Source organism: Scylla paramamosain, chromosome 33, assembly GCF_035594125.1.
Source record: "Scylla paramamosain isolate STU-SP2022 chromosome 33, ASM3559412v1, whole genome shotgun sequence".
NCBI lineage: Eukaryota > Metazoa > Arthropoda > Malacostraca > Decapoda > Portunidae > Scylla > Scylla paramamosain.
In genome coordinates, this window is record NC_087183.1 from 16,572,368 (window position 1) to 16,591,687 (window position 19,320).

The window sequence follows — 19,320 nt, forward strand, 5'->3', positions numbered from 1 at the left end:
TCTCTGAGTGTGGTTTATTTTTTATCCTCTCCGCGGTACTAGTGAATTTTTATAAGCTGAAGATCATGAGGAGCTGTAACTGATAATTTCAAGACAACTACTCATTTGCGTGTGTGTGTGTGTGTGTGTGTGTTTCTTATTAATTTTCTAGTGCCACCACACACCCTTGAATTTTAAACGCAAATGTTTATGCAGAGACAACTATCTCCCTGTCCTCTAGTACAAAATTGTGAATTCTACCCGTTTTCTTATTTTCTTTCTTTATCACACTGGCGTCACACAGTAATTCAAATGTGTTAAAACAAGCACTCGTTTATTTATGTCTGTATAAGAATAATTCCAGTTCTAGTGGATGATTTTTTTTTTTTTTTTTTACTATTCTACTTATTTATTTGATCTATTATTTTTGTTACCCTCCTGCATCCGCCATTGATGTTTCTCAATATGTACATGCTCAGAGGGACAGCTCGCTATATTTATTGATGGCCTCACTTCACCAGATGCGTGTCCAATCAGCAGAGCCTCAGGGGAGGAACACCGAAGATCCCCTGCCTCATCTTTAGTTCCAGTCTCTCTCTCTCTCTCTCTCTCTCTCTCTCTCTCTCTCTCTCTCAGGCGGTGGAATTAATGAACCGTGGGATGTTATTACTTTTTTTTTTATGCAGTGATGCTCTACACTTCATCCCAGTCCGTGCCTCAGGAAACTATTTAGGCTGTCTTATCTAAGAGGATGAAAAAAAAAAAAAAAAAAAAAAACATTCTGGGTGCAGCACACACACGATACCTTTCCCTCTTGGGGCGTGTCTCAGCAACCTATCACCCTCACCTTCTCCTCTAATTATATAAGAGGATTCAAGCTGCTACCTGACATCCCTCTCCCAGCCACTCTAGACCTTCCAACCCATGTCCTCAGCGCCAATGACCTAGCGAAGGTTTTAGAATTTTCTTTCCTCCTATACCCTATTTCTGTCTTTCATTCCGGATGTAAGTAAGATGGATGATCACCAATGGAATACATGTAGCTTATTCTAATCCTTCAATTCACAACTGACAATATTCTCTCCCGGGAGGGCTGAGTCATTTATAGGATAGTAGGATTAAGATCATGCTTTATGTCCCTGACTGCCCCTTATTATGATCTTTTCCTCTTGGCACCCATCTCAATCTGGGATGAGTTAGCTGCCATTCCTCTTGTGATAACTAGGACTGTGAAGCTGATCTTCATTATTTGCTGACATTGATTAATACACTGTGCATGAGTGGTCACTTCTTGGGATAAATGATTTCTCTCTCTCTCTCTCTCTCTCTCTCTCTCTCTCTCTCTCTCTCTCTCTCTCTCTCTCTCTCTCTCTCTCTCTCTCTCTCATTATCCGTCCATTAAAAACATTCAGTCTAACTCCATTTCAGTAAAAGAGAGAATGGAAATATGACAAGTGTGTGTTGATGTTGAATACCTACTAAAGTACAAACAATACATTCACAAAACTGTTCCCAGATTAGTTGCAATTAGTGTAACTACAAACTGATGATGGCAATATCACTTGATAGACAGGTAATGTAGTATACACACAGTGAATATAAACAGTGCTGTGAGTAGAGATGGGCAGGCCAGCCACCTTAGCTGCAAGGTCAGGAATAACACAACATAAATGTACAAGATACACAATGGTAGTGAAATGTAAAAACTGGTAAGAGCATGTTGTCAAGGTCGTGGAGAATTGCAGGTGGGCTGTTGCTGCTGCCTCCCTGCTGTGTGTAAGTACACCAATCAAGGGATAAGGGCTGTCACCTGGAGTTTCCAGCAAGGTCTGATGGAGTGAAGGAGACCACTGACAGCGGGTTGTTCTTAGGTGAGGTCAGTGGACAGAAGGAATGTATGCCACTTGGTCCTGATGGACTGAGGTAGGGCAGTGCCAGATGCACCCACATCAGGAGATGGCTCAAGGAGACTAATATGTTCCTTATGGAATGTTGCCACTTCCAGCCACCATATTGGTAAGATGCTCACTTCCCTATTCTGTACACTAACCACATGGTTGTGAAAATATTTAAATCCACCAACAAGAAGTATGATGAATGCAAAAATACTTGTGGCACTTGTAATCCACACAGAGCCAGGAGGTGAACACTGGTATGGCCTGGAGGCAAACAAGTACCACATGGCCTGAAGGTAAGTAAGCCATTCTATGGATGTGTAAGATGTAGGAAGAGTCACTGCTGTTAAGTTTACAAGGTTGAGGAACATAGTGTAGCCTTGCAATAAGGAGTGCCAGGGATAAGGTAAATACCACAGTAGAAAGGCAGTGAAGCAGCGGAATCACACGCTGAGGCAGAAGAGTGTCCTGGGGAAGGCAACAGATGAAGCAGGATGGTGTGGAGAAATGACGTAGAGCACTGATGTTGGGTGTCTGCCATCAGTCTCTCCCTAGAAGTGGTTCATTCACAGTGCTGCCATCATACTTCCACTCTGGTTGTGACTGATGTAGTTATACAACAAGTAGAGTTATGCAAAGATGAGAGAAATGGTAGTAGAGTGAGAAGCGACTGTGATTGAGCAGACTGGCCACCACGAACTGACTGTAAGATCACGCTGTGCCACCAATGTGACCCATGACTTGGATGACCAAACAGCATGAAAAGTTACATACCACAACACAAACCAAACTTCCCCTCCACACACTACATAACAAGCAGGACAACAGTACTCACGCCTGTGCATCATTGGCTGTCGTGGTCTGTGCGGAAGCTCTTGACCAAAGCTGCTGTCCTGTGTGAAGGATCTGCTGCAGTGACCGGTCAACACGTGGCAGTTCTCCACCACCATTGAGGTTGCTAGCCAGCTGCTCTGCTTGCTGCAGCAACTCTTGCAAGCCACGGGTACTCATCCTTGACCTTGTATGAAGAAAGAATTGCAAGTTAGAGTTACAGGAAACTAGATGTGTATTACAATAATATAAATATGATAAAGGCAAGAAATTTGGTGAATGTATCGGAGCAAGGAGACATTCTTGTGTCGCTGTAAGGCAGGAACAGTATCATGTATTGGATTCTGAGTCTCTGCCAGTTTCTCTTACCTCAACCTGCTGCTAACTCTGTACATGCCCTCACCCATCCATGTATGGAGTACACCTCACTCACACACACACACACACACACACACACACACACACACACACACACACACACACACATGCACACACACACACACGCGCAAGAAAGAGATGGATGGGCTGATTGCGTTTATTTAGACCTGAAGAAGGCCTATGATAAAGTGCCACACAGGAAATTGTTGTGGAAGTTGAAGCATAATGGTGGGCTAAGGGGGCCCTGCTGAGATGGCTGGAAAATTTCTTGACAAACAGAAATGAGAACGGTGGTAAAAGATAAAAAAAATCATCATGGAGGGAAGTCATAAGTGGAGTACCCCAAGGCTCAATACTTGCACCAATCATGTTAGCAGTCTATATAAATGATATGACGGAGAGTGTGAACAGCTACGTGAGCCTTTTTGCAGATGATGCAAAGTTGCTGAAGAAAGTTAAGAGTGCAGAGGACTGTGGAACATTACAAGACCTGAACAAGATATTAGAGTGGAGTTATAGATGGGAAATGGAATTTAATTTAAAGAAGTGTAAGGTAATAGAATTTGGAAAAAGTAAAAGAAGAGTAAAAGGAAATTATGTGTTGAATGGTGTAAGGTTGAGTGGAGCAGAAGAGGAAAAGGATCTCAGTATTACAATGACTGGGAACCTGACCCCAGAGAGACACATTTGCAAAATTACAGGAGAAACCTATAAATTGTTAAGAAGAATAAGGCAGGCCTTTGCATATATACAAAGGATACAAACAAAGGAATATACAAAGGAAAGCCAAACAGCAACAGACCTTTTGGTCCTTGCAAGGCTGTTTAGTAACTACTTCTAACTAGCTACAGGGAAGAGAGACAGGACAGCATAGCAGAAGGCTCCTCCCCACCCAACACTCCCTCCAGCTTGCGCTGGCATGGAAATAGTTGGGAAAAGTACCATGCAGTATGGAAAAACTGACATGGAAATTTTCATAGGAAAGGATGAAAGGAAGTTCTACTATTCACCCTACGGTGAACTCTATACGCCTACCTGAAAGTTAATACAAGTTATATTGAAACTGGTGAATAAGAGTTTATTAGTGAATTTAGTAATTATTCGGACAAGAAGAGAGCTTGTTGGGGATTTGCTTTTAAATATTTGTCCTTATCCTCCAATTTTTTATATTCATTTCTGAGTCTTTAGGGAATTTTATTGCCTAGTAGGAGTATGTATGTATGTATGTATGTAGGAGTGCCCCTCCTACATGAAAAAAAAATAAAATAAATAAATAAATAAATAAACAAACATATATAGGTGTATCCAAAAAAGAAACAGAAATCAGTTTGAAGTGTTGCTTAATCAGACTCATCTGATCCAATACACTCCTTTACATTGATGATCCATCACTCCCAAGATATTTTCAATGTATTTTAAGAAGCAATACAAAGATCTCACAACAAATTTTATTATCTATTTCATATTTCCTAACATCAATAACTTTCAGGGATTAATTTGAACTAAGGGAACTTACACATAAACCTAACCTGACTCACCCTCGCTAGTGACATTAAAATTGCACCACATTAACAACACCCTTATTGAAGGGCAAAAAAGTAACTGTCAAAGCCTAAACACACTGAGGTTTCGCAGGCTCACCAAGGCCAAAGTTCTTCACCAGCCTTTCTCAGTGTCTGAGAGATATGTCAGCCTGCAGTGTACAAGCTTTTAACAAACACCAGGACAGCTTCCTGCAGAAGATTGAAGACACTTCATCTGCCTTCACACAAGACCTGGCCCCACTAAGATAAACTGAACCATCTTCTATAATTATCTCAAAGGCAGAATGATGGAAGCAGCTGCAATTCCTGCGGCTGAAATCCACCAGCCAAAATCATCACAAGGTAAGGTAGGTATCACACTCAGCTAGCTGGTCACATGTACAATAATAGTATTCAAATTCCTCTGCTCACAAAAACGACTGGATATTATCAAGACCAAGGCAAGTCAACCCATTAGGTACATATCACCTTGACACACAAGAGTGACATTAGGTTTGGTTAAGTCATACTGAATTCGAGTTGGATTATTTAAATGTTTTCATATCTCACGAACAAACATCCATCTAACTGTTTGATATTACTTAAAGGTCATCATGTCTTCTAAGCAAACACCTACGTATCTATCTGCTATCCATATATATATATATATTTTTTTTTTTGCCAGTAACTCAGGCCAACCCACACCACACACCAACACACTGGCACTAGCACCCCCTCGTCTACTGGCTAACTTCACCCTTCCCCTCACACCAACGTACGATCAACACTAATACCATTACTGAATACCGCATTGAGCCATTCGTTACCTTTCTCAAAATACTGGCCGTCTCTCAGGAGCATGAAAACACCACCAACCGCGATGAACACACTGGTTTGTTTACCCCTAACGGCGCCGCCACCACTTGCTCCATCTCATACTAGGGACTGTCTTTGCTGCGAGGACTATAAATTAATCTTCCTACATTTTTAGAGAGATAAATTTAAATAGAATTATACGTATCATAAAATAATAGCACAGGAGATCGATAAGGTAAATCCATAAGGGAAAATTTCTGCTGGGATTCAATTCTCTTTCGCCTTGAGGCATCTATATGTGGTGCTTCAAGAAGGCAAATTGGACAGCTTTCGCAGAGAGATGGCCGCATGGTGGAGAGATTACACACTCACAAACGACCTTTGAAAGACTTTATAGACGTGCAAGTCAGGTCTACTAACAAGGCAATCCCGGTCACCACCGGCTACAAACCACCGACTAAACATTGGTGGCCCAACAACACAGCCCGCGCATCAAAGAAATTAACCACAGGGTGAACAGACTGCGAAAGCGTAGAAGTTACGCAAACAGCCTAGTAAGGACCTCCAGGACTTGTAACGTTCCTTCTTTCCACACCAAATGCGTCTCACACCTCGGGGCTCGGGGCGTGTGCGTCTGGGAGGACTTAACCTACCCATATTCACACTCAGAAACGCTTCGCTTTCTCACCACGACTATTTTCAAAGGTCACAGAGATGATTAGGTGTGTTTTCAAGACTGTTTCTCCTTTATAAAATGTAGACATGATGTACGCCTTCACCTGAGTCTACCTTACCAACTGTTTACCATCAAGGTGGAGGGTGCGTGGCGTCTGTCAAATGTTTACTTAAAGCCTTATTAATCGTTATCTGGATATTTTTTTCAGGTTGTTTATTTATCTTTATTTTATTATTATTATTATTATTTTTACACCTGAGTCTAAAAATTTAGCCGGATAGTAATACAAAACGGGCTGGCTTAGGCGGCGGTTAGCCGTCTTTATTTATTAGACATCTTATGGTTCATCTCTCATTATTGTATGCAATCAAGGTAATCCTGACACAAAATGGACCCGCATAGCTAAGCTTTCATATCCGCTCCTCAGATATATCCGCCATTGCCTGGTTTAAGTTTTGACGAAGATTTAAATAAGGCAAAATTCCAATTGTTCCCTCCACTGACCCTCCCCCCATCATCGTAGGGATGATGATGCAGTGTGTGTGTGTGTGTGTGTGTGTGTGTGTGTGTGTGTGTAGGGAGGTGCATCGCTTCTCCAAGACAGGTCACACCCCCCTCCCCAATTTCCATCCCCAGTTTGCTCTTCTATGCCCCGTCCCCCTCCCCAAGCCTGGGTCACCCCTTTCCCTCGTACCTCTCCTTCATTTCTCACCCTTGCCTGTGTGTGTGAGTTAGGATATTGTATGTAACCTTACTTATAATCGAATCCAGCCCTGCTGCTGCTGCTATTACTACTACTACTACTACTACTACTACTACTACTACTACTACTACTACTACTACTACTACTACTACTACCACTACTACTACTACTACTACTACTACTAATAATAATAATAATAATAATAATGATAACACTGGTACATACTAGAACAACAACAACAACTACTACTACTACTACTACTACTACTACTGTTGCTGCTGCTGCTGCTAATACTGCTGACTAAACTTGTCCCGTGTAAACCCGCCTTTTATTTAGACGCAAAGAGCCTCCACGGGGCAACTCGATCACCGCAAATGCTTAGAGACTCCCAGGGTCTCTCAAACCCTGAAGACGTGCAGCTATTCCCACAGAGAATCACACGCATTAGAGCGGCTAAAGAGCGCCCAGCCCCCACAGACAGTCATTCACGCTGCAAGAACTACAAAATAACATACACAATGCTGAGAAGCATACGTCCAGCAGGCGAGAGCGCTCTGCTCTCGTCAACGTCTCCACATACACACACACACACACACACACACACACACACAGTGACTGAAAAAAAAAGTAAATAAAAAATAGGGGCCGCAATAAGAATGTACCTGGACTCAAATACAGCACAAAGTACTCGTACTATGACTTCAGTTCATGCATAAAACGAATTACTTGTATTTAGACTCGTGATATTGTAATGTAACCGCACTCGCAATCGAGTATAAAATAATGTACTCGAACCCAAGCCTGTTACACACACATCCAATGCAAATTAACTTCCAGTACTGGCAGAAGGAGCAACACTTGTGCCATTAAAGCTGACATGTGACAAAGGCAGCCCAGAATACGAGGGGGAGCAATAATATTTCGCCTGACATTCCCCTCTCCAGTAACTATGCACAGGCAGTAACTTCTATAGGAGATTTGAGGACTTGTCTAGCATACATTTGGATCAAGTAAATAAGCTGCTGAAACTGCTTTAAGGGTGGAATTTGGGATATTAGAACGTGTTAACGGAGAGGGAGGCAGAGATGCAGGCGTCTATACCACAAAACAGCGGCCAATCTATCGAGCTGGAGGTGATCTGAGGTCCTCTGCCGCTCTCTATCCCCCCCCCCTTCACTATTTACTGTGAGTTCCCCTTGTAATAACCCAACAAGGAAAACAGATAGTCATCAGATCACTAGTCCTAGGTAGCAAATGGGGAAATCCTTGTTTGTTTAAGTTAAAATAGGGCTATTTTGTGGACATCTTCAGGGTACCCATTGCTCGCTTCAGGCGTGAATTGTGGTGAACTGGAGGTTCTTGAGTCTCAAGTGCTGGTTTGGTGGAGAATAGCTAGCCTTGGGTAGCAAATATGGGTTCCTCTTGTGTTTAAATTAAAATAAGGTTGTCTTGTGGACATCTTCAGGAATGAACTGGGCTGACAGAGGGTTGTTCTTAGTTCTCAAGTGCTGCTTTGGAGGAGAACGGCTGGTCACATATCACCAGTCATGGGATGTTGAGGTTAAAATAAGGTTTTGTGGAAATCTTCAGGAGTAAATTAGGGTGAACTGAGGGTCGTTCTTGGGCTTCAAAGTGCTGGTTTGGCTTGTTTGATCTTCCCATGTTTAGTTCCCCAGTGAGTTCAAAGTTTAATAGAAGGATTGAATTGCCTTGCAGTTTATATTTCAGTGGTTCTATGCCTTTGTGTATGTAGGTAGGTATAGTATGACTTGTCTGATAAGCCTTGTTGCTGCTACTGCTACTATTACTTCTAGTAGCCATAGATTGCACTTGTCTCTGTCTTGACACTATAGTTTCTTTCTCTTTAATACATCAAATGGTGTAGTTAAACAGCCTAGTTAATGAGGAGCTAAAGATATATTGTTTGACTACTACTACTACTACTACTACTACTACTACTACTACTACTACTACTACTACTACTACTACTATTGCTGCTACTACAACTACTACTATTACTACTACTACTAATACTAATACTATTACTATTGCTTGCTGTTGTTGGTGCTGCTGCTGCTGGTATTACTACTACTACTACTACTACTACTACTACTACTACTACTACTACTACTACTACAACTACTACTACTACTACTACTACTATTTGTTCTTCACCTCAAGTTAACATTTTCATAGTCATTCACCATACAGTTTAATTTCCTTTGTGACTTACTTGCTTTGCTTAGTTTCCTAGGTTAAGATTCAGTTATCATTCATGACTTCTGCTGCAAGGCTCATTATTAAAGGTAGCATCTTGGGAAACTTTATATATTGGTATCATAGATCAAAACACAGTGCCTCTTAGATTCTTAAAATATGTCGTGATTGTGTTAAAATGAGGAAAGATAATTATTAGTTAAGTTGGGGTTATGGGTTTCATAAAAGTAACCTGAACCTACTAATTTTGAATGATAATTTATTTCTGAGGAAAAATATGATATTTTGTTTTATCATGAGGGAATGAGCAATGAAATTAATAAAATTCATTAATCTAAAGGTAACCAAACCCTTGGGTGGAAATGCTAATGTTATTTCAACATTATCCCATGTAAATGATCAGGCTGAGATGATTCCCAAGACTTGAGTAGACATTGGTTTGTCTGTCTTGCTGCTACACATGCATGATAGGAGAGGAACTGTAGAGTAATAGAGAGTTGCATTAGTCTACCTTTCCCCAAGAATGGCTGTTTAGGGATATAGGTACTCTGCTCCAGGTAAAGTAATGGTATGTCTTTTGTCTTGGTCTCCAAGTGCCACTAATGGTAAAGTAATGATAAGTCTTATAATGGTAACTCTTTCTCTTCAAGTGTCACTAATGGTATGTGTTTTGTCTTTCCAAGTGAGCAGCTGTTGGTGTGATCATGAATGCCGACAGTGAGGTGGTGCGTGTGTCCCTGGAGCAGCTTCTTCACCACCACGCTCCTGCAGCAGACCTCAGGTTAATAATAATAATAGTTTTATTTAACCATCAGGCATATCTTGCACAATGGGACAGAGAGAGAGAAAAAAAAAAGAGAGAACTGTATAGTAATCCTTTGTTATCCACTGGGGATTAGGTAATAGGCACATCCATAGATAAGGAAAATCCACAGAAAGTTAGGAACACCCCTGAGCCCCCAAAATTTTGTCTAATTAAGGAAAAGTGCATGTACATGGTTACGATAATTTTATTTATCAGTTAACTGAAAAATAAAGAAAATTTTTTTGACTGATTAAACTTTCAGTAGGAGTGTATCCTCTAATGTGGGATGCCTCACTTGTATGTCATTCTGTATTCATAGTACCCTTAATCTGTGATGATTTGGTTAATGCGTATTGTTGTATGAATAGCAAGTCAAAAGGGATGAGATTTATTCTTCATCATGTACCTCTCATAAGCTTCTCTTCTTCCTCTGCAAGTAAAGAGTTAGTTGTATGATGAATTGAGACCCAAAGCTTACTCTCTCTCTCTCTCTCTCTCTCTCTCTCTCTCTCTCTCTCTCTCTCTCTCTCTCTCTCTCTCTCTCTCTCTCTCTCTCTCTCTCTCTCTCTCTCTCTCTCTCCCCCCCCTCCCCCTTCACACTGTTTGTGACTTGAACCCTCCCACCACAGCAGCATAGATGAGATAGTGGTAAGCTACGTGAGTGGTGTGCTGGAGGAAGTTGCCCAGGACCAGGAGGAGGTGGACGCACCAGGCATGAAGGATGTGATGGCAGCTTATGTACCTGAGTTTGAGACGCTCTCTGAGGAAGCAGTCACAGCCTGGGTGGTGGGGATGGTCCACTCTATCAACCAGCAGAAGGACAAAGGTTGGAACTTATATAGGCCTCAATGAGGATGAAATTGAAGATAATATGTCTGTTCAGTATCATGAAGCCCTCAATTTGTTATTATTATTGTTTTATTTATTTTCATTAGAACCAGGGATGTTCAAAGTATTTAAGATGAATGTTTATCAAAATACAAAAGTTCACAAAATATCTTACCAAACATTCCAATTTTACTTGCAGCCAAAGCAGTGAATGATCTGACCCTGGACAACTTGATATCAACATTCCCAGTGCAGACTCGCAAACACCAGAACTCTCAGTCCCTCAGTGAGACAAGTGAAAGAACACAAAAGCTCTCAGAGACCTCCAGCGGCTCAGAGGAACACAACAGCACCAGTGGAGAGGAAGTAAGTTGTGGAGAGCTTCAGTAGGACAAGAAAAGCACCATCATATTTCATCTAAGACAGGATAGTCACTTTGAATGGGAAATGTACAATCATTTCAGATAACTCTCAAATGGAAGAGATTTAACCAGTATTTTCATTCATGCTTTCCTTTTTCCGGTAGAACTCACTGTCTGCTGCTTTATTCCCTTGTTATGACTTGAACTCTTTCAAAAGGTAGGTTTCAAGACACTTATACTTATCCACCAGTTTTGGATGACAGTTTTTAGTTAGCCTTTTCTTTTTTCACTCTTTGTTGCCCTTAGCAATGATTGAAATAGTATATCTGACTTGGTATTTTGCATGATCATTTCAGCAAGATGAATATTCAGAGGGCCTTGCAACCTTACTGGAGATGTTTCCTGGAACGTGCAATCTTGAGGTGCAGCACTGCCTGGCTAGCTGTGGGGGCAACCTGGAGCATGCCACCAGCCTCATCCTTCAGCGACAGGAGCAGGGTTTGGCCATTAAAGCCTCACATGCAGCAAAGGTACACAGACACTTGAATATTTCCTTGGTCATTGTCTTTATGAGTCTTGTTAGTTGCCCTGTTTATGCTGTTATGTGCTGCATCTGTAGTTAGCCAACCACCATGAAGTACTCCTGCTGTGTTGTCAAAGTATTGGTTGGAAGATGCAGTAATGGCTGATGAGGGACCAAGACCCTCATCATGGTTAGACACTGAAGGCCATAGAGTGTATTGCATTGCTTGAGAGTCTGCACCAGAAGCATTAATCAGTGTTATGACCATAGAGATCTGAAAATGTTATGGCTGTGAGGCTGGCACTAGTGTATTGGTATTGGTACTGTTTACTAAGTTTTGTTGCACTATTGCAGTTGGTGCCTGGAGCAAAAGGAAACAAGAACCAGATAGATGATAAAGAAGTGAGATCATCAATCCTGAATCGCTACGGCTTTGTAGATCATGATGAAGATGTCAGGGAGCACAGGCCTGTTGCTCCCAAATGGGTAAGTTCCCTTTATTCCTATGTTGAGATGACTTGGAAAGGAAGAGAAGGTAACTGGATGTGAGAAGAGTGTTAGATGCAAGAAGGATGTCTATTTGGTGAGGAAGAGTAATTCCTTATGATAGAAATGACTGGAAAGTAAATGTATGGTGGCTCAGTCTCAGTGAGACCACTGTGAGGTGGTCTTACATCTGGCTAAACTAATTGTTGAGGTTAGATGCAATAAAGGGGATGGGTCTGTTATGGTGCACCAGGGATAAACCACCTCTGTTTTTTAGGTGCTGATGTGGAGAAATTGGTATTCTGCACAACTGACTTTTGTATGATTGGTAAGGGTAATGACCATTGTGAGGGATGGTGGCCTGGTTTATAGAAAGAATACATACATACATATACCAAGGTTGCCTCTCTAAAAAAGGTGGAGTAGGCAAGACAAGATGCAACTTTCACATTCACACTCACTCACACCACTCTCTTAGCCTCTTGGAATAAATTGTTTAAAATTATTTCTGCAGGAGGGCAAGAAGATGGTGCGTTACCGAGACAACAAAGTGGTGAGCATCAAGGGTGAGCGCTACACTGAGATCAAGAAGGAGGAGGCCACAGAGATGAAGAAGACCCATGTGCACCTCAAACCAGGCAAGCAGTACCGGTTCCACTGATCCACAAGGAACAAACCTTACTTGGTCACCGCTGCCCCGCTCCACAGTGTGGGAGGCGTGGCATGCTGCCCGGGCCGGGGCGGTAAGGTTTGTCTCTGTCAAGGCTGTTGGAGTTGTTCTTGTCACAAATGTGGGATGCAAGAGATGAGGGGGCACCACCTGCAAGGTCCAGGCAGATCCATGGCAGCCTGGCCCCATGCTGTGTGTTTTGCGATGAGGATTCTCATCACTTTTCAGTGTTGTTTGTTAGTGTCAGCTAGTGACTGTATTGATGTCTGTAACTTTCTTGTTTTGTTAATGCTTACTAGATACCAAAGAATTAGGAGACCATTTATTATAACATTATATTATAAGAACAACAGAGTGAGAAAGAAAATAGATCTCAAATTACCAACACTAATATTAAGTTCATTGGTAGGATCACAACCATTGGATTTAGGAAATTTTTATACTGCTGTGGCAAAAACCTTAAACGATTATGCTCGCATTAGGCTTGAATCTTTGTGGCGTGCCATTGTGACGTACAGAAGGTTAGTGCGCAAGGGCCGTTCGAGTTTTGAAATGTTCGTTATGAAGCATTTACGTCAATGCTATTTACTTTGTAAAGGTTTTGTATTGTAATAATGCATAAACACCTGAACTGTGCTAGGATTGGTTAGGTGGCTGGGAGATCCGAGGGATTGTTATAACCGACACTTCAGGGGACGTCAAATTTGTAATGGTCAGATGTGTATGATATATGCAATATCAGCATGTTTTAGGAAATTGCAATAAACATTTCCTGCTAACTTTTTTTTTTTTTTCAGGAATAACTTTCATAATTTCCCCATGTCATCCACAGCATAGGTAATAGACATCATTGTGGGGAATCCTTATGCACCTGTATGGAATTTCTTTGTGTACCTATTCAATTGAATCTCATAAATTAATTTTATAGTGTTATGATTTAGTTTGCATTCGTTTCTTGTGAACTACAGCTCGCAGCTAATATTTTGTTATAGTTTTATTTTATATATCTATTTATTTCTGTAAGTTATTTTCCATTTTTGCATTACTGTAATTTGAATCAGTGGTGGATAATTTAGGTTGCATTGCACTTCATTTCTGGTTCTAGAATTAAGCAGCATTTTACGTCTCTAATACCAAATAATTACATGACATGTTGCAATATATGTATAGTATACTCTAATGTTTTATAACATTTTATTGACTCAGGCTTGACTAAGTTAGAGTTACATTGAGATGGTTGTGTTCTAATACTCCTATTAAAGTGAGGCAGTTCATGTTTTGCAGCTGACTTCACAGTCCTGTTACCATAAGGATGTTAATGTTGGTGAACTCATGCACAAACGTTTTAGATGCATTATCTTTATCAAAAAGAAACATGATCATATATATATATATATATATATATATATATATATATATATATATATATATATATATATATATATATATATATATATATATATGTATGTATGTATGCATAAATGTGTTTATTAATTGTTTTCAAGATGCAGCTGCTGACCAAGAACAAAATTTTCTTAACATTCCACTGGCTGTTGAACAAGAGTATTAGTGTGAAGTTTGGCTTCATGTTAGTTAGTCTAGAATTACTCAGTATTAAAAGAAAAAATAATGGATCTGTGTAATTGTGGCTGGCAGTGACTTTTCTCTGCCATTGCTGCGGCCACCACTATCACTCTGGATGTTGTAATTACAGGTTTTGTTGTCTTAGCACTTGATGGAACAAGGAAAATGTTTTAGGCATAATTTTATCAGCTATTTCTTTACATAGCATAAGGCTAAAGTAATTTTTAGCCATGGAAGCAAATAGTTTAGATGTTCAGCTGTGTGATCTTATTAGATAGTCATTTTATTACTTAAATACTTTCTCTATTTTCTCCAGCTAACCATTTTCTATCTCATATGCTTTCTTTTATGTATGTAGTTTATAATTTTGTGTAAAGCTTGTTGGATGCTTTAAGATCGTAGATGAGTTACACTTTTTCAGTGAAGTGCAGCTTCTGCTTACCATTGATGAATTATGCCTGTGGCATAATCTTCATGTTGAGTGGATAGAAGTAAGTAAAATATGCTAAGTAAATGCTAAGCAGCAAAATGTATAATTGTTCCCTCTCATTGTTGTTAGATGTGAAGAAGGGACTTGCTTTTACACGCTGTGAAGGCCCCTGTGGACTGCCCAGGGGCTGTTGGTATTTGATAAGTTAACCAGAAAGACCAGAGACAAATTGTTGAGCATTCATGTTTTGCCTGAAAAAGGTAATGTTTTATGTATTAGGTGTATCTAGTCCACTGCAAATAGAGGAATGGAATATGCAGATCATCCTGCTATAGTGAAACGGTACAGTGTGAATTCTGCAGCAAATGTTCATAGAACTTTGGTATAACCAGTTAAGACTACAGGCTTGCAATTGTTTTGTAATTTTTTGAAGTAAAATTTAGCTTTAGCATATATGCAAGCAGAAAATTGCTTTGATCTATTTTGTTGTATTTTATAACTCAAAATCACAGCTAGAGTAATAGTGGTTGGATCTTGAGCCACAACATGTGCCATAGGTTGCCAAATTTTCACCATTTGCCAAAAAAAATGTAAATGTTGAAGAACATTGTTTACACTTTCAACCTACTTAAACTTTATAAGGATTAAGTTCTTCAAAAAGCATGAAATTTAGTTGTGAGGCATACAGATATTAAAAATAGCAATTTCTTGAATGGTTTCTTTGAATTTATTGTCTTATCCTAAACCAACAGACAGGGGAAAAAATACTGTATACTTTTCATCTCATTTATTAAAAAACATCTTAATATCTCAGTTGTGATATTGAAAGCTGCTAAGTATATTTACAATAAATAACCTGAGTGACTGACCAGCAGTTGTGCACAGAATTATTAGTACATCATATTTACATACATTATATCCCTAGTTATGTACAATACACCTGCTGCCTCTATGGCATCAATGAGTGACCACAAGACTAGTAGGAATCAGTCACATTTTCATACATTCTCAAAAAAAGAGAGAGAAAAAAAAGACCAGTATAAGGAAGAGAGCTGAGAAAAAAAATCAGGACTGTCTATCTGGCTTTAAATACTTGCTCTCTTATCAAAACAATCAGATACTGACTCTTCCAAGATGGTCGCTGAGTCCTAAGGTTTCACACCACAACCCCACAATAAATAATTACATATAAAAAATCATTCATATAAGCTGATCAATTTTTCAATATTTTTTTGACACTTTAGCCCAAAATAATGAACATGGAAGCCAATTATTTCTGAGTTGGAGGCTTGAGTCAAATATATCAAAATGGGCTTTCTGGAGAGTCTTGAGGAATGAAGAGACTGACACAGCAGGAAGGAGAGCGACTCTTGCCTCCTTTGGGACGTCCTTCATGAAGCTGCGTGCCTAAAGAGCACAAGATACAGCACATGAAACAGGTAGAATTATACTTACAAACTTTTCACACTGCTACTGTATTACCTGTGCATCATAAATATTGAGGGGATTGGCAATATCCTTCTCTACATTTTCATCCCCACAATGTGACAAGATGTGGTGTCTTCCATAAGCTATCTGCTTGAGGAAAATCTCTGCCTGGTATACAGATAGATTTTTCTGTTTATGCAAGATGCTAATCCACTATGTTGCCTGTGCATCATAAAGGTGAGAGGACTGGCAACACCCTCCTCTGCATTTTAATTCCCCCAGTGAGACAAGTTGTGATATCTTACATAAGCTGCTTCAGGAAAATCTCTGCCTGGTATACAAATAGATTTCCCTGTTTATGCAAGATGCTGTTCCTGGTTAACATATGGCATAGAAAGAACAAATAATGTGAATATATTGCATACTCACATGCTCAACATGCTGATAAGCCTGACTTGCAACATCATAGACCACATCTTTTAGATTCTGCTCACGGCTTCCACGAATGACGTCCTCCTGTGACACTCCATGCTTCATCTGAAAGGCAACATTTCATCATAATCCTTTCCCACATTTATTCAGAGTTGCAAGAATAGATAAAGAGGCATTCTGGGGGTGATTTGTGTGTCAAGGTGAAGGACACCAATACACACCATGATATCCTGTGGGAGGAAGACTTTTCTCTTGGAAGCGTTGTGTGGGATGCCTCTCAGGGCTTTGATGATTCCTTCAGCCTTGCCCAAGTGGCTGGCAGCATGATCTGCATGAAGGTTTTCTGAACCTGAAACAAAACACGAAAAAAAAAAGAGAAATTTGGATCTAATTAATATAGAAGCAACAAATGTTAATTGCATGATTTGTATGCAAACACAATGAAGAGTACATCCTCTATTTATTTCACATATTTTTAAACAAAACATGAGCAACGAAAAATTTTGGTCTTATCCATACAGAAATTACTTATGCTAATTCACTGATTTGTATGCTAAAAGAAAGAACACTACATCTTCTATTTCATTCACATAAAGCAAAACAGAAACAGAAACCAGCTCAATAATGTGGCATCATGCCTAGTGGTGCATACCCAGTGCCTGGAGTATGAGGTAATAAAGTGATGAATTAGACTTTTCACTGTACGCTTCTAATTCTGTTATGGAAGGGAAGTACCTCCTCTCGAGCTGCTCTTCCCGGGCATCAACCAGACTGCGCAGCCAACGCCTGGAGAGTCGGTGCCTTCTGATGGCCTGTGGGATGCAAGAAAAGTTTGGTACTGTATTCTTTATCCACTTTTTGATATGTAGGAAGAAAGAAAAGTTTGAAACTACACTCTTTGTCCACTTTTTAACCTATGGGAAGTAAGAAAATTTTAATATTGTATTCTTTATCCACTCTCTAAGCACATACTCTAACAGATATACTTTATATGGATCAGAAATGGGTTACAGTAAAATCCCTCTTATCCGGCATCAACGGGACCGCCGACATGCCGGATACTTGAATAGAAGTGAAATTATGTCCACAATCACCACTCTACACTCATGCATCTTACCATAACAAAGATCAGCTGATCTTAATCAGCAGCTGATCTGATCAGCTGCTTAAGTGTAAGCACAACACGCTTCCTCTTTTCTACAACTTTAGGCATGATGAAAGCATCAGATGATAAACAGTGCACACGCGGGACTGAGTCACTGAGTAAACACAGTGTAGTGGGCCGCAGGTGGCGCGAAGCAGTGCGCTCTGGTGGCGAGGGAACAAAGTATGCTTCACGCGGGAATTTTAATCGATTTTATGAGTATACATTGATTTTTTATTGATTTTAAGGCTTGGGGAAAAATGTGTCGGATACTTGAAGCTGCCGGATACTCGAATGCCGGATGAGAGGGATTTTACTGTACTTGTTAATCCAGAAGGATCATAAAGTGGTCAACTGAGATATGGGAGGAAATTATACGAGGCTGTAGTGTAGGAGATGCTAACTGAAGAAGATCCTGCCAGCTGGTCAACGTACCCTGTGGAGTTCCATGGCCACAGGCTGCCGGGGGACATCGTCACTGTAGATCTCATCAAGTGTTTCCCTCCAGAACTGCAATCTCATTTTTGCTATCAATACCTCGGAGGTCACATCTTGAACCTGTGAGTAATTTGTACATTTCAATACACAACTAACACACTTTTTTTTTTTTTTTTTTTTACAAACGACATATCTAAAATGGCATAGTGACCTAACAACACCCACCTGAGCCACCTCCACGTTGAAGGCTCGCACTGCCGTCCCTGCAGATCGAGCACCCTGGGGGAGTAGCAACAGTGCCAGGAAATTTTCGTAATCGTAACGTCTGCAACAAACATTTCTGATTCACTGTGCTGAATTCCTCACAGTGAGACGGGTGTCACTGTCACTTTACTAGTTCGTGCTGGGAACCTACACATGTCACAGTCTTAAGTGCTTGAATATTTGCAAGTGTTTTTTATTATAGTTTAGTGCATATACTTTTAAATAACTGTACCAAGAGTGTAAATTATATACACAGTTATCTAACGTTCCCCCTCAGCCCGTCTCGCTTGTGTGACACTGACCTGACAGCGTCCAGGCAGTACTGTGTGGTGTTACTGGTCCTCCTGACGGGCGTGGTGGAGTGTGCTCTGCTCCCTGCCACGCCGCTCCACTCGCCAGGGACCGCGGCCACACCAGACAGGTATCTCAGGGGAGCCACCAGGGGAGCCGCACCGAACCGCCACAGTGCCATGTTTACAAGTGGAAGAGTGTCAGGTGTGCCAACTCTTCCCTGCAGTAGTCAAAGTTTCTTTAAAATTTCGGCATCTACTAGTCGCTTGTATTCCAAGTTTAACGATAATGTATGGTGAAGTAGGCGTTAAATGGCTAGTACTTGGATGCGAGTATAATTGTACAGATGTTAAATGCGGCGAGCAGCCATCGTTGTGGTGGAGTAGAGGGAAATAAGGCAGTAGGCGTGCCGCTGAGCGATCTGTTGTGGGGCAAGAGTCGCTCGGGGAGGTTGGCTACTCTGTCACTCTCACGGAATATTACACTTTCTATTTTTACCAGAAAGAGTCCATTTGTTACAACTTTACATTTTTTAAATATCTTATCTTTAATTTTAATGACATATCTGTCGATAAATCATGTTATAATTGACAGCGTGCAGTGTTTCTAGGTTTTTC

At 40.5% G+C, this 19,320-nt stretch overlaps 3 protein-coding genes across 4 annotated transcripts in view; 1 reads left to right on the forward strand and 2 right to left on the reverse strand.

The window, feature by feature from the left end:
- Positions 1–5,997, reverse strand: part of LOC135089818 (nuclear pore complex protein Nup93-like) — a 39,513-nt gene extending 33,516 nt beyond the window's left edge. The window contains exons 1-2 of the mRNA XM_063985910.1: positions 5,434–5,997; positions 2,710–2,892 (exon numbers count right to left, since the gene is read on the reverse strand). Coding sequence (XP_063841980.1) covers positions 2,710–2,885 — 176 coding nt within the window. The 5' untranslated portion in view covers positions 2,886–2,892; positions 5,434–5,997. The remainder of the gene's footprint in view (positions 1–2,709; positions 2,893–5,433) is intronic.
- A 1,875-nt stretch (positions 5,998–7,872) lies between these two features.
- On the forward strand, positions 7,873–15,415 carry LOC135089820 (CUE domain-containing protein 2-A-like). Of its 2 annotated transcripts, none has more exons than XM_063985912.1 (7): positions 7,873–7,986; positions 9,702–9,799; positions 10,453–10,649; positions 10,851–11,017; positions 11,370–11,543; positions 11,891–12,022; positions 12,537–15,415. In XM_063985912.1, the coding sequence occupies exons 2-7, from the start codon at positions 9,723–9,725 to the stop codon at positions 12,681–12,683; spliced, it is 894 nt and encodes a 297-aa protein (XP_063841982.1). In that variant the 5' UTR covers positions 7,873–7,986; positions 9,702–9,722; the 3' UTR covers positions 12,684–15,415. The 2 variants fall into 2 exon arrangements, with proteins under 2 accessions (XP_063841982.1, XP_063841983.1); XM_063985913.1 differs by lacking the exon at positions 7,873–7,986 and adding an exon at positions 8,502–8,554.
- A 66-nt stretch (positions 15,416–15,481) lies between these two features.
- Positions 15,482–19,039, reverse strand: LOC135089823 (NADH dehydrogenase (ubiquinone) complex I, assembly factor 6-like). Its single transcript, XM_063985916.1, has 7 exons — positions 18,715–19,039; positions 18,374–18,473; positions 18,146–18,268; positions 17,219–17,378; positions 16,788–16,915; positions 16,564–16,671; positions 15,482–16,113 (listed from the first exon to the last, which is right to left on the reverse strand). The coding sequence occupies exons 1-7, from the start codon at positions 18,882–18,884 to the stop codon at positions 15,928–15,930; spliced, it is 975 nt and encodes a 324-aa protein (XP_063841986.1). The 5' UTR covers positions 18,885–19,039; the 3' UTR covers positions 15,482–15,927.
- Positions 19,040–19,320: the final 281 nt, after the last annotated feature.

Excerpts from the sequence above, each read along its gene's own strand:
- LOC135089820 (XM_063985912.1), top strand. The coding sequence starts at position 9,723 with ATGAATGCCGACAGTGAGGTGGTGCGTGTGTCCCTGGAGCAGCTTCTT. Across the intron at positions 11,018-11,369 it reads ACAGCACCAGTGGAGAGGAA|CAAGATGAATATTCAGAGGG; the intron begins GTAAGTTGTGGA and ends TGATCATTTCAG. Across the intron at positions 12,023-12,536 it reads GGCCTGTTGCTCCCAAATGG|GAGGGCAAGAAGATGGTGCG; the intron begins GTAAGTTCCCTT and ends TTATTTCTGCAG.
- LOC135089823 (XM_063985916.1), bottom strand. The coding sequence starts at position 18,884 with ATGGCACTGTGGCGGTTCGGTGCGGCTCCCCTGGTGGCTCCCCTGAGA. Across the intron at positions 18,269-18,373 it reads TCAACGTGGAGGTGGCTCAG|GTTCAAGATGTGACCTCCGA; the intron begins GTGGGTGTTGTT and ends AATTACTCACAG. Across the intron at positions 16,916-17,218 it reads CCTCATACTCCAGGCACTGG|GTTCAGAAAACCTTCATGCA; the intron begins GTATGCACCACT and ends GTTTTGTTTCAG.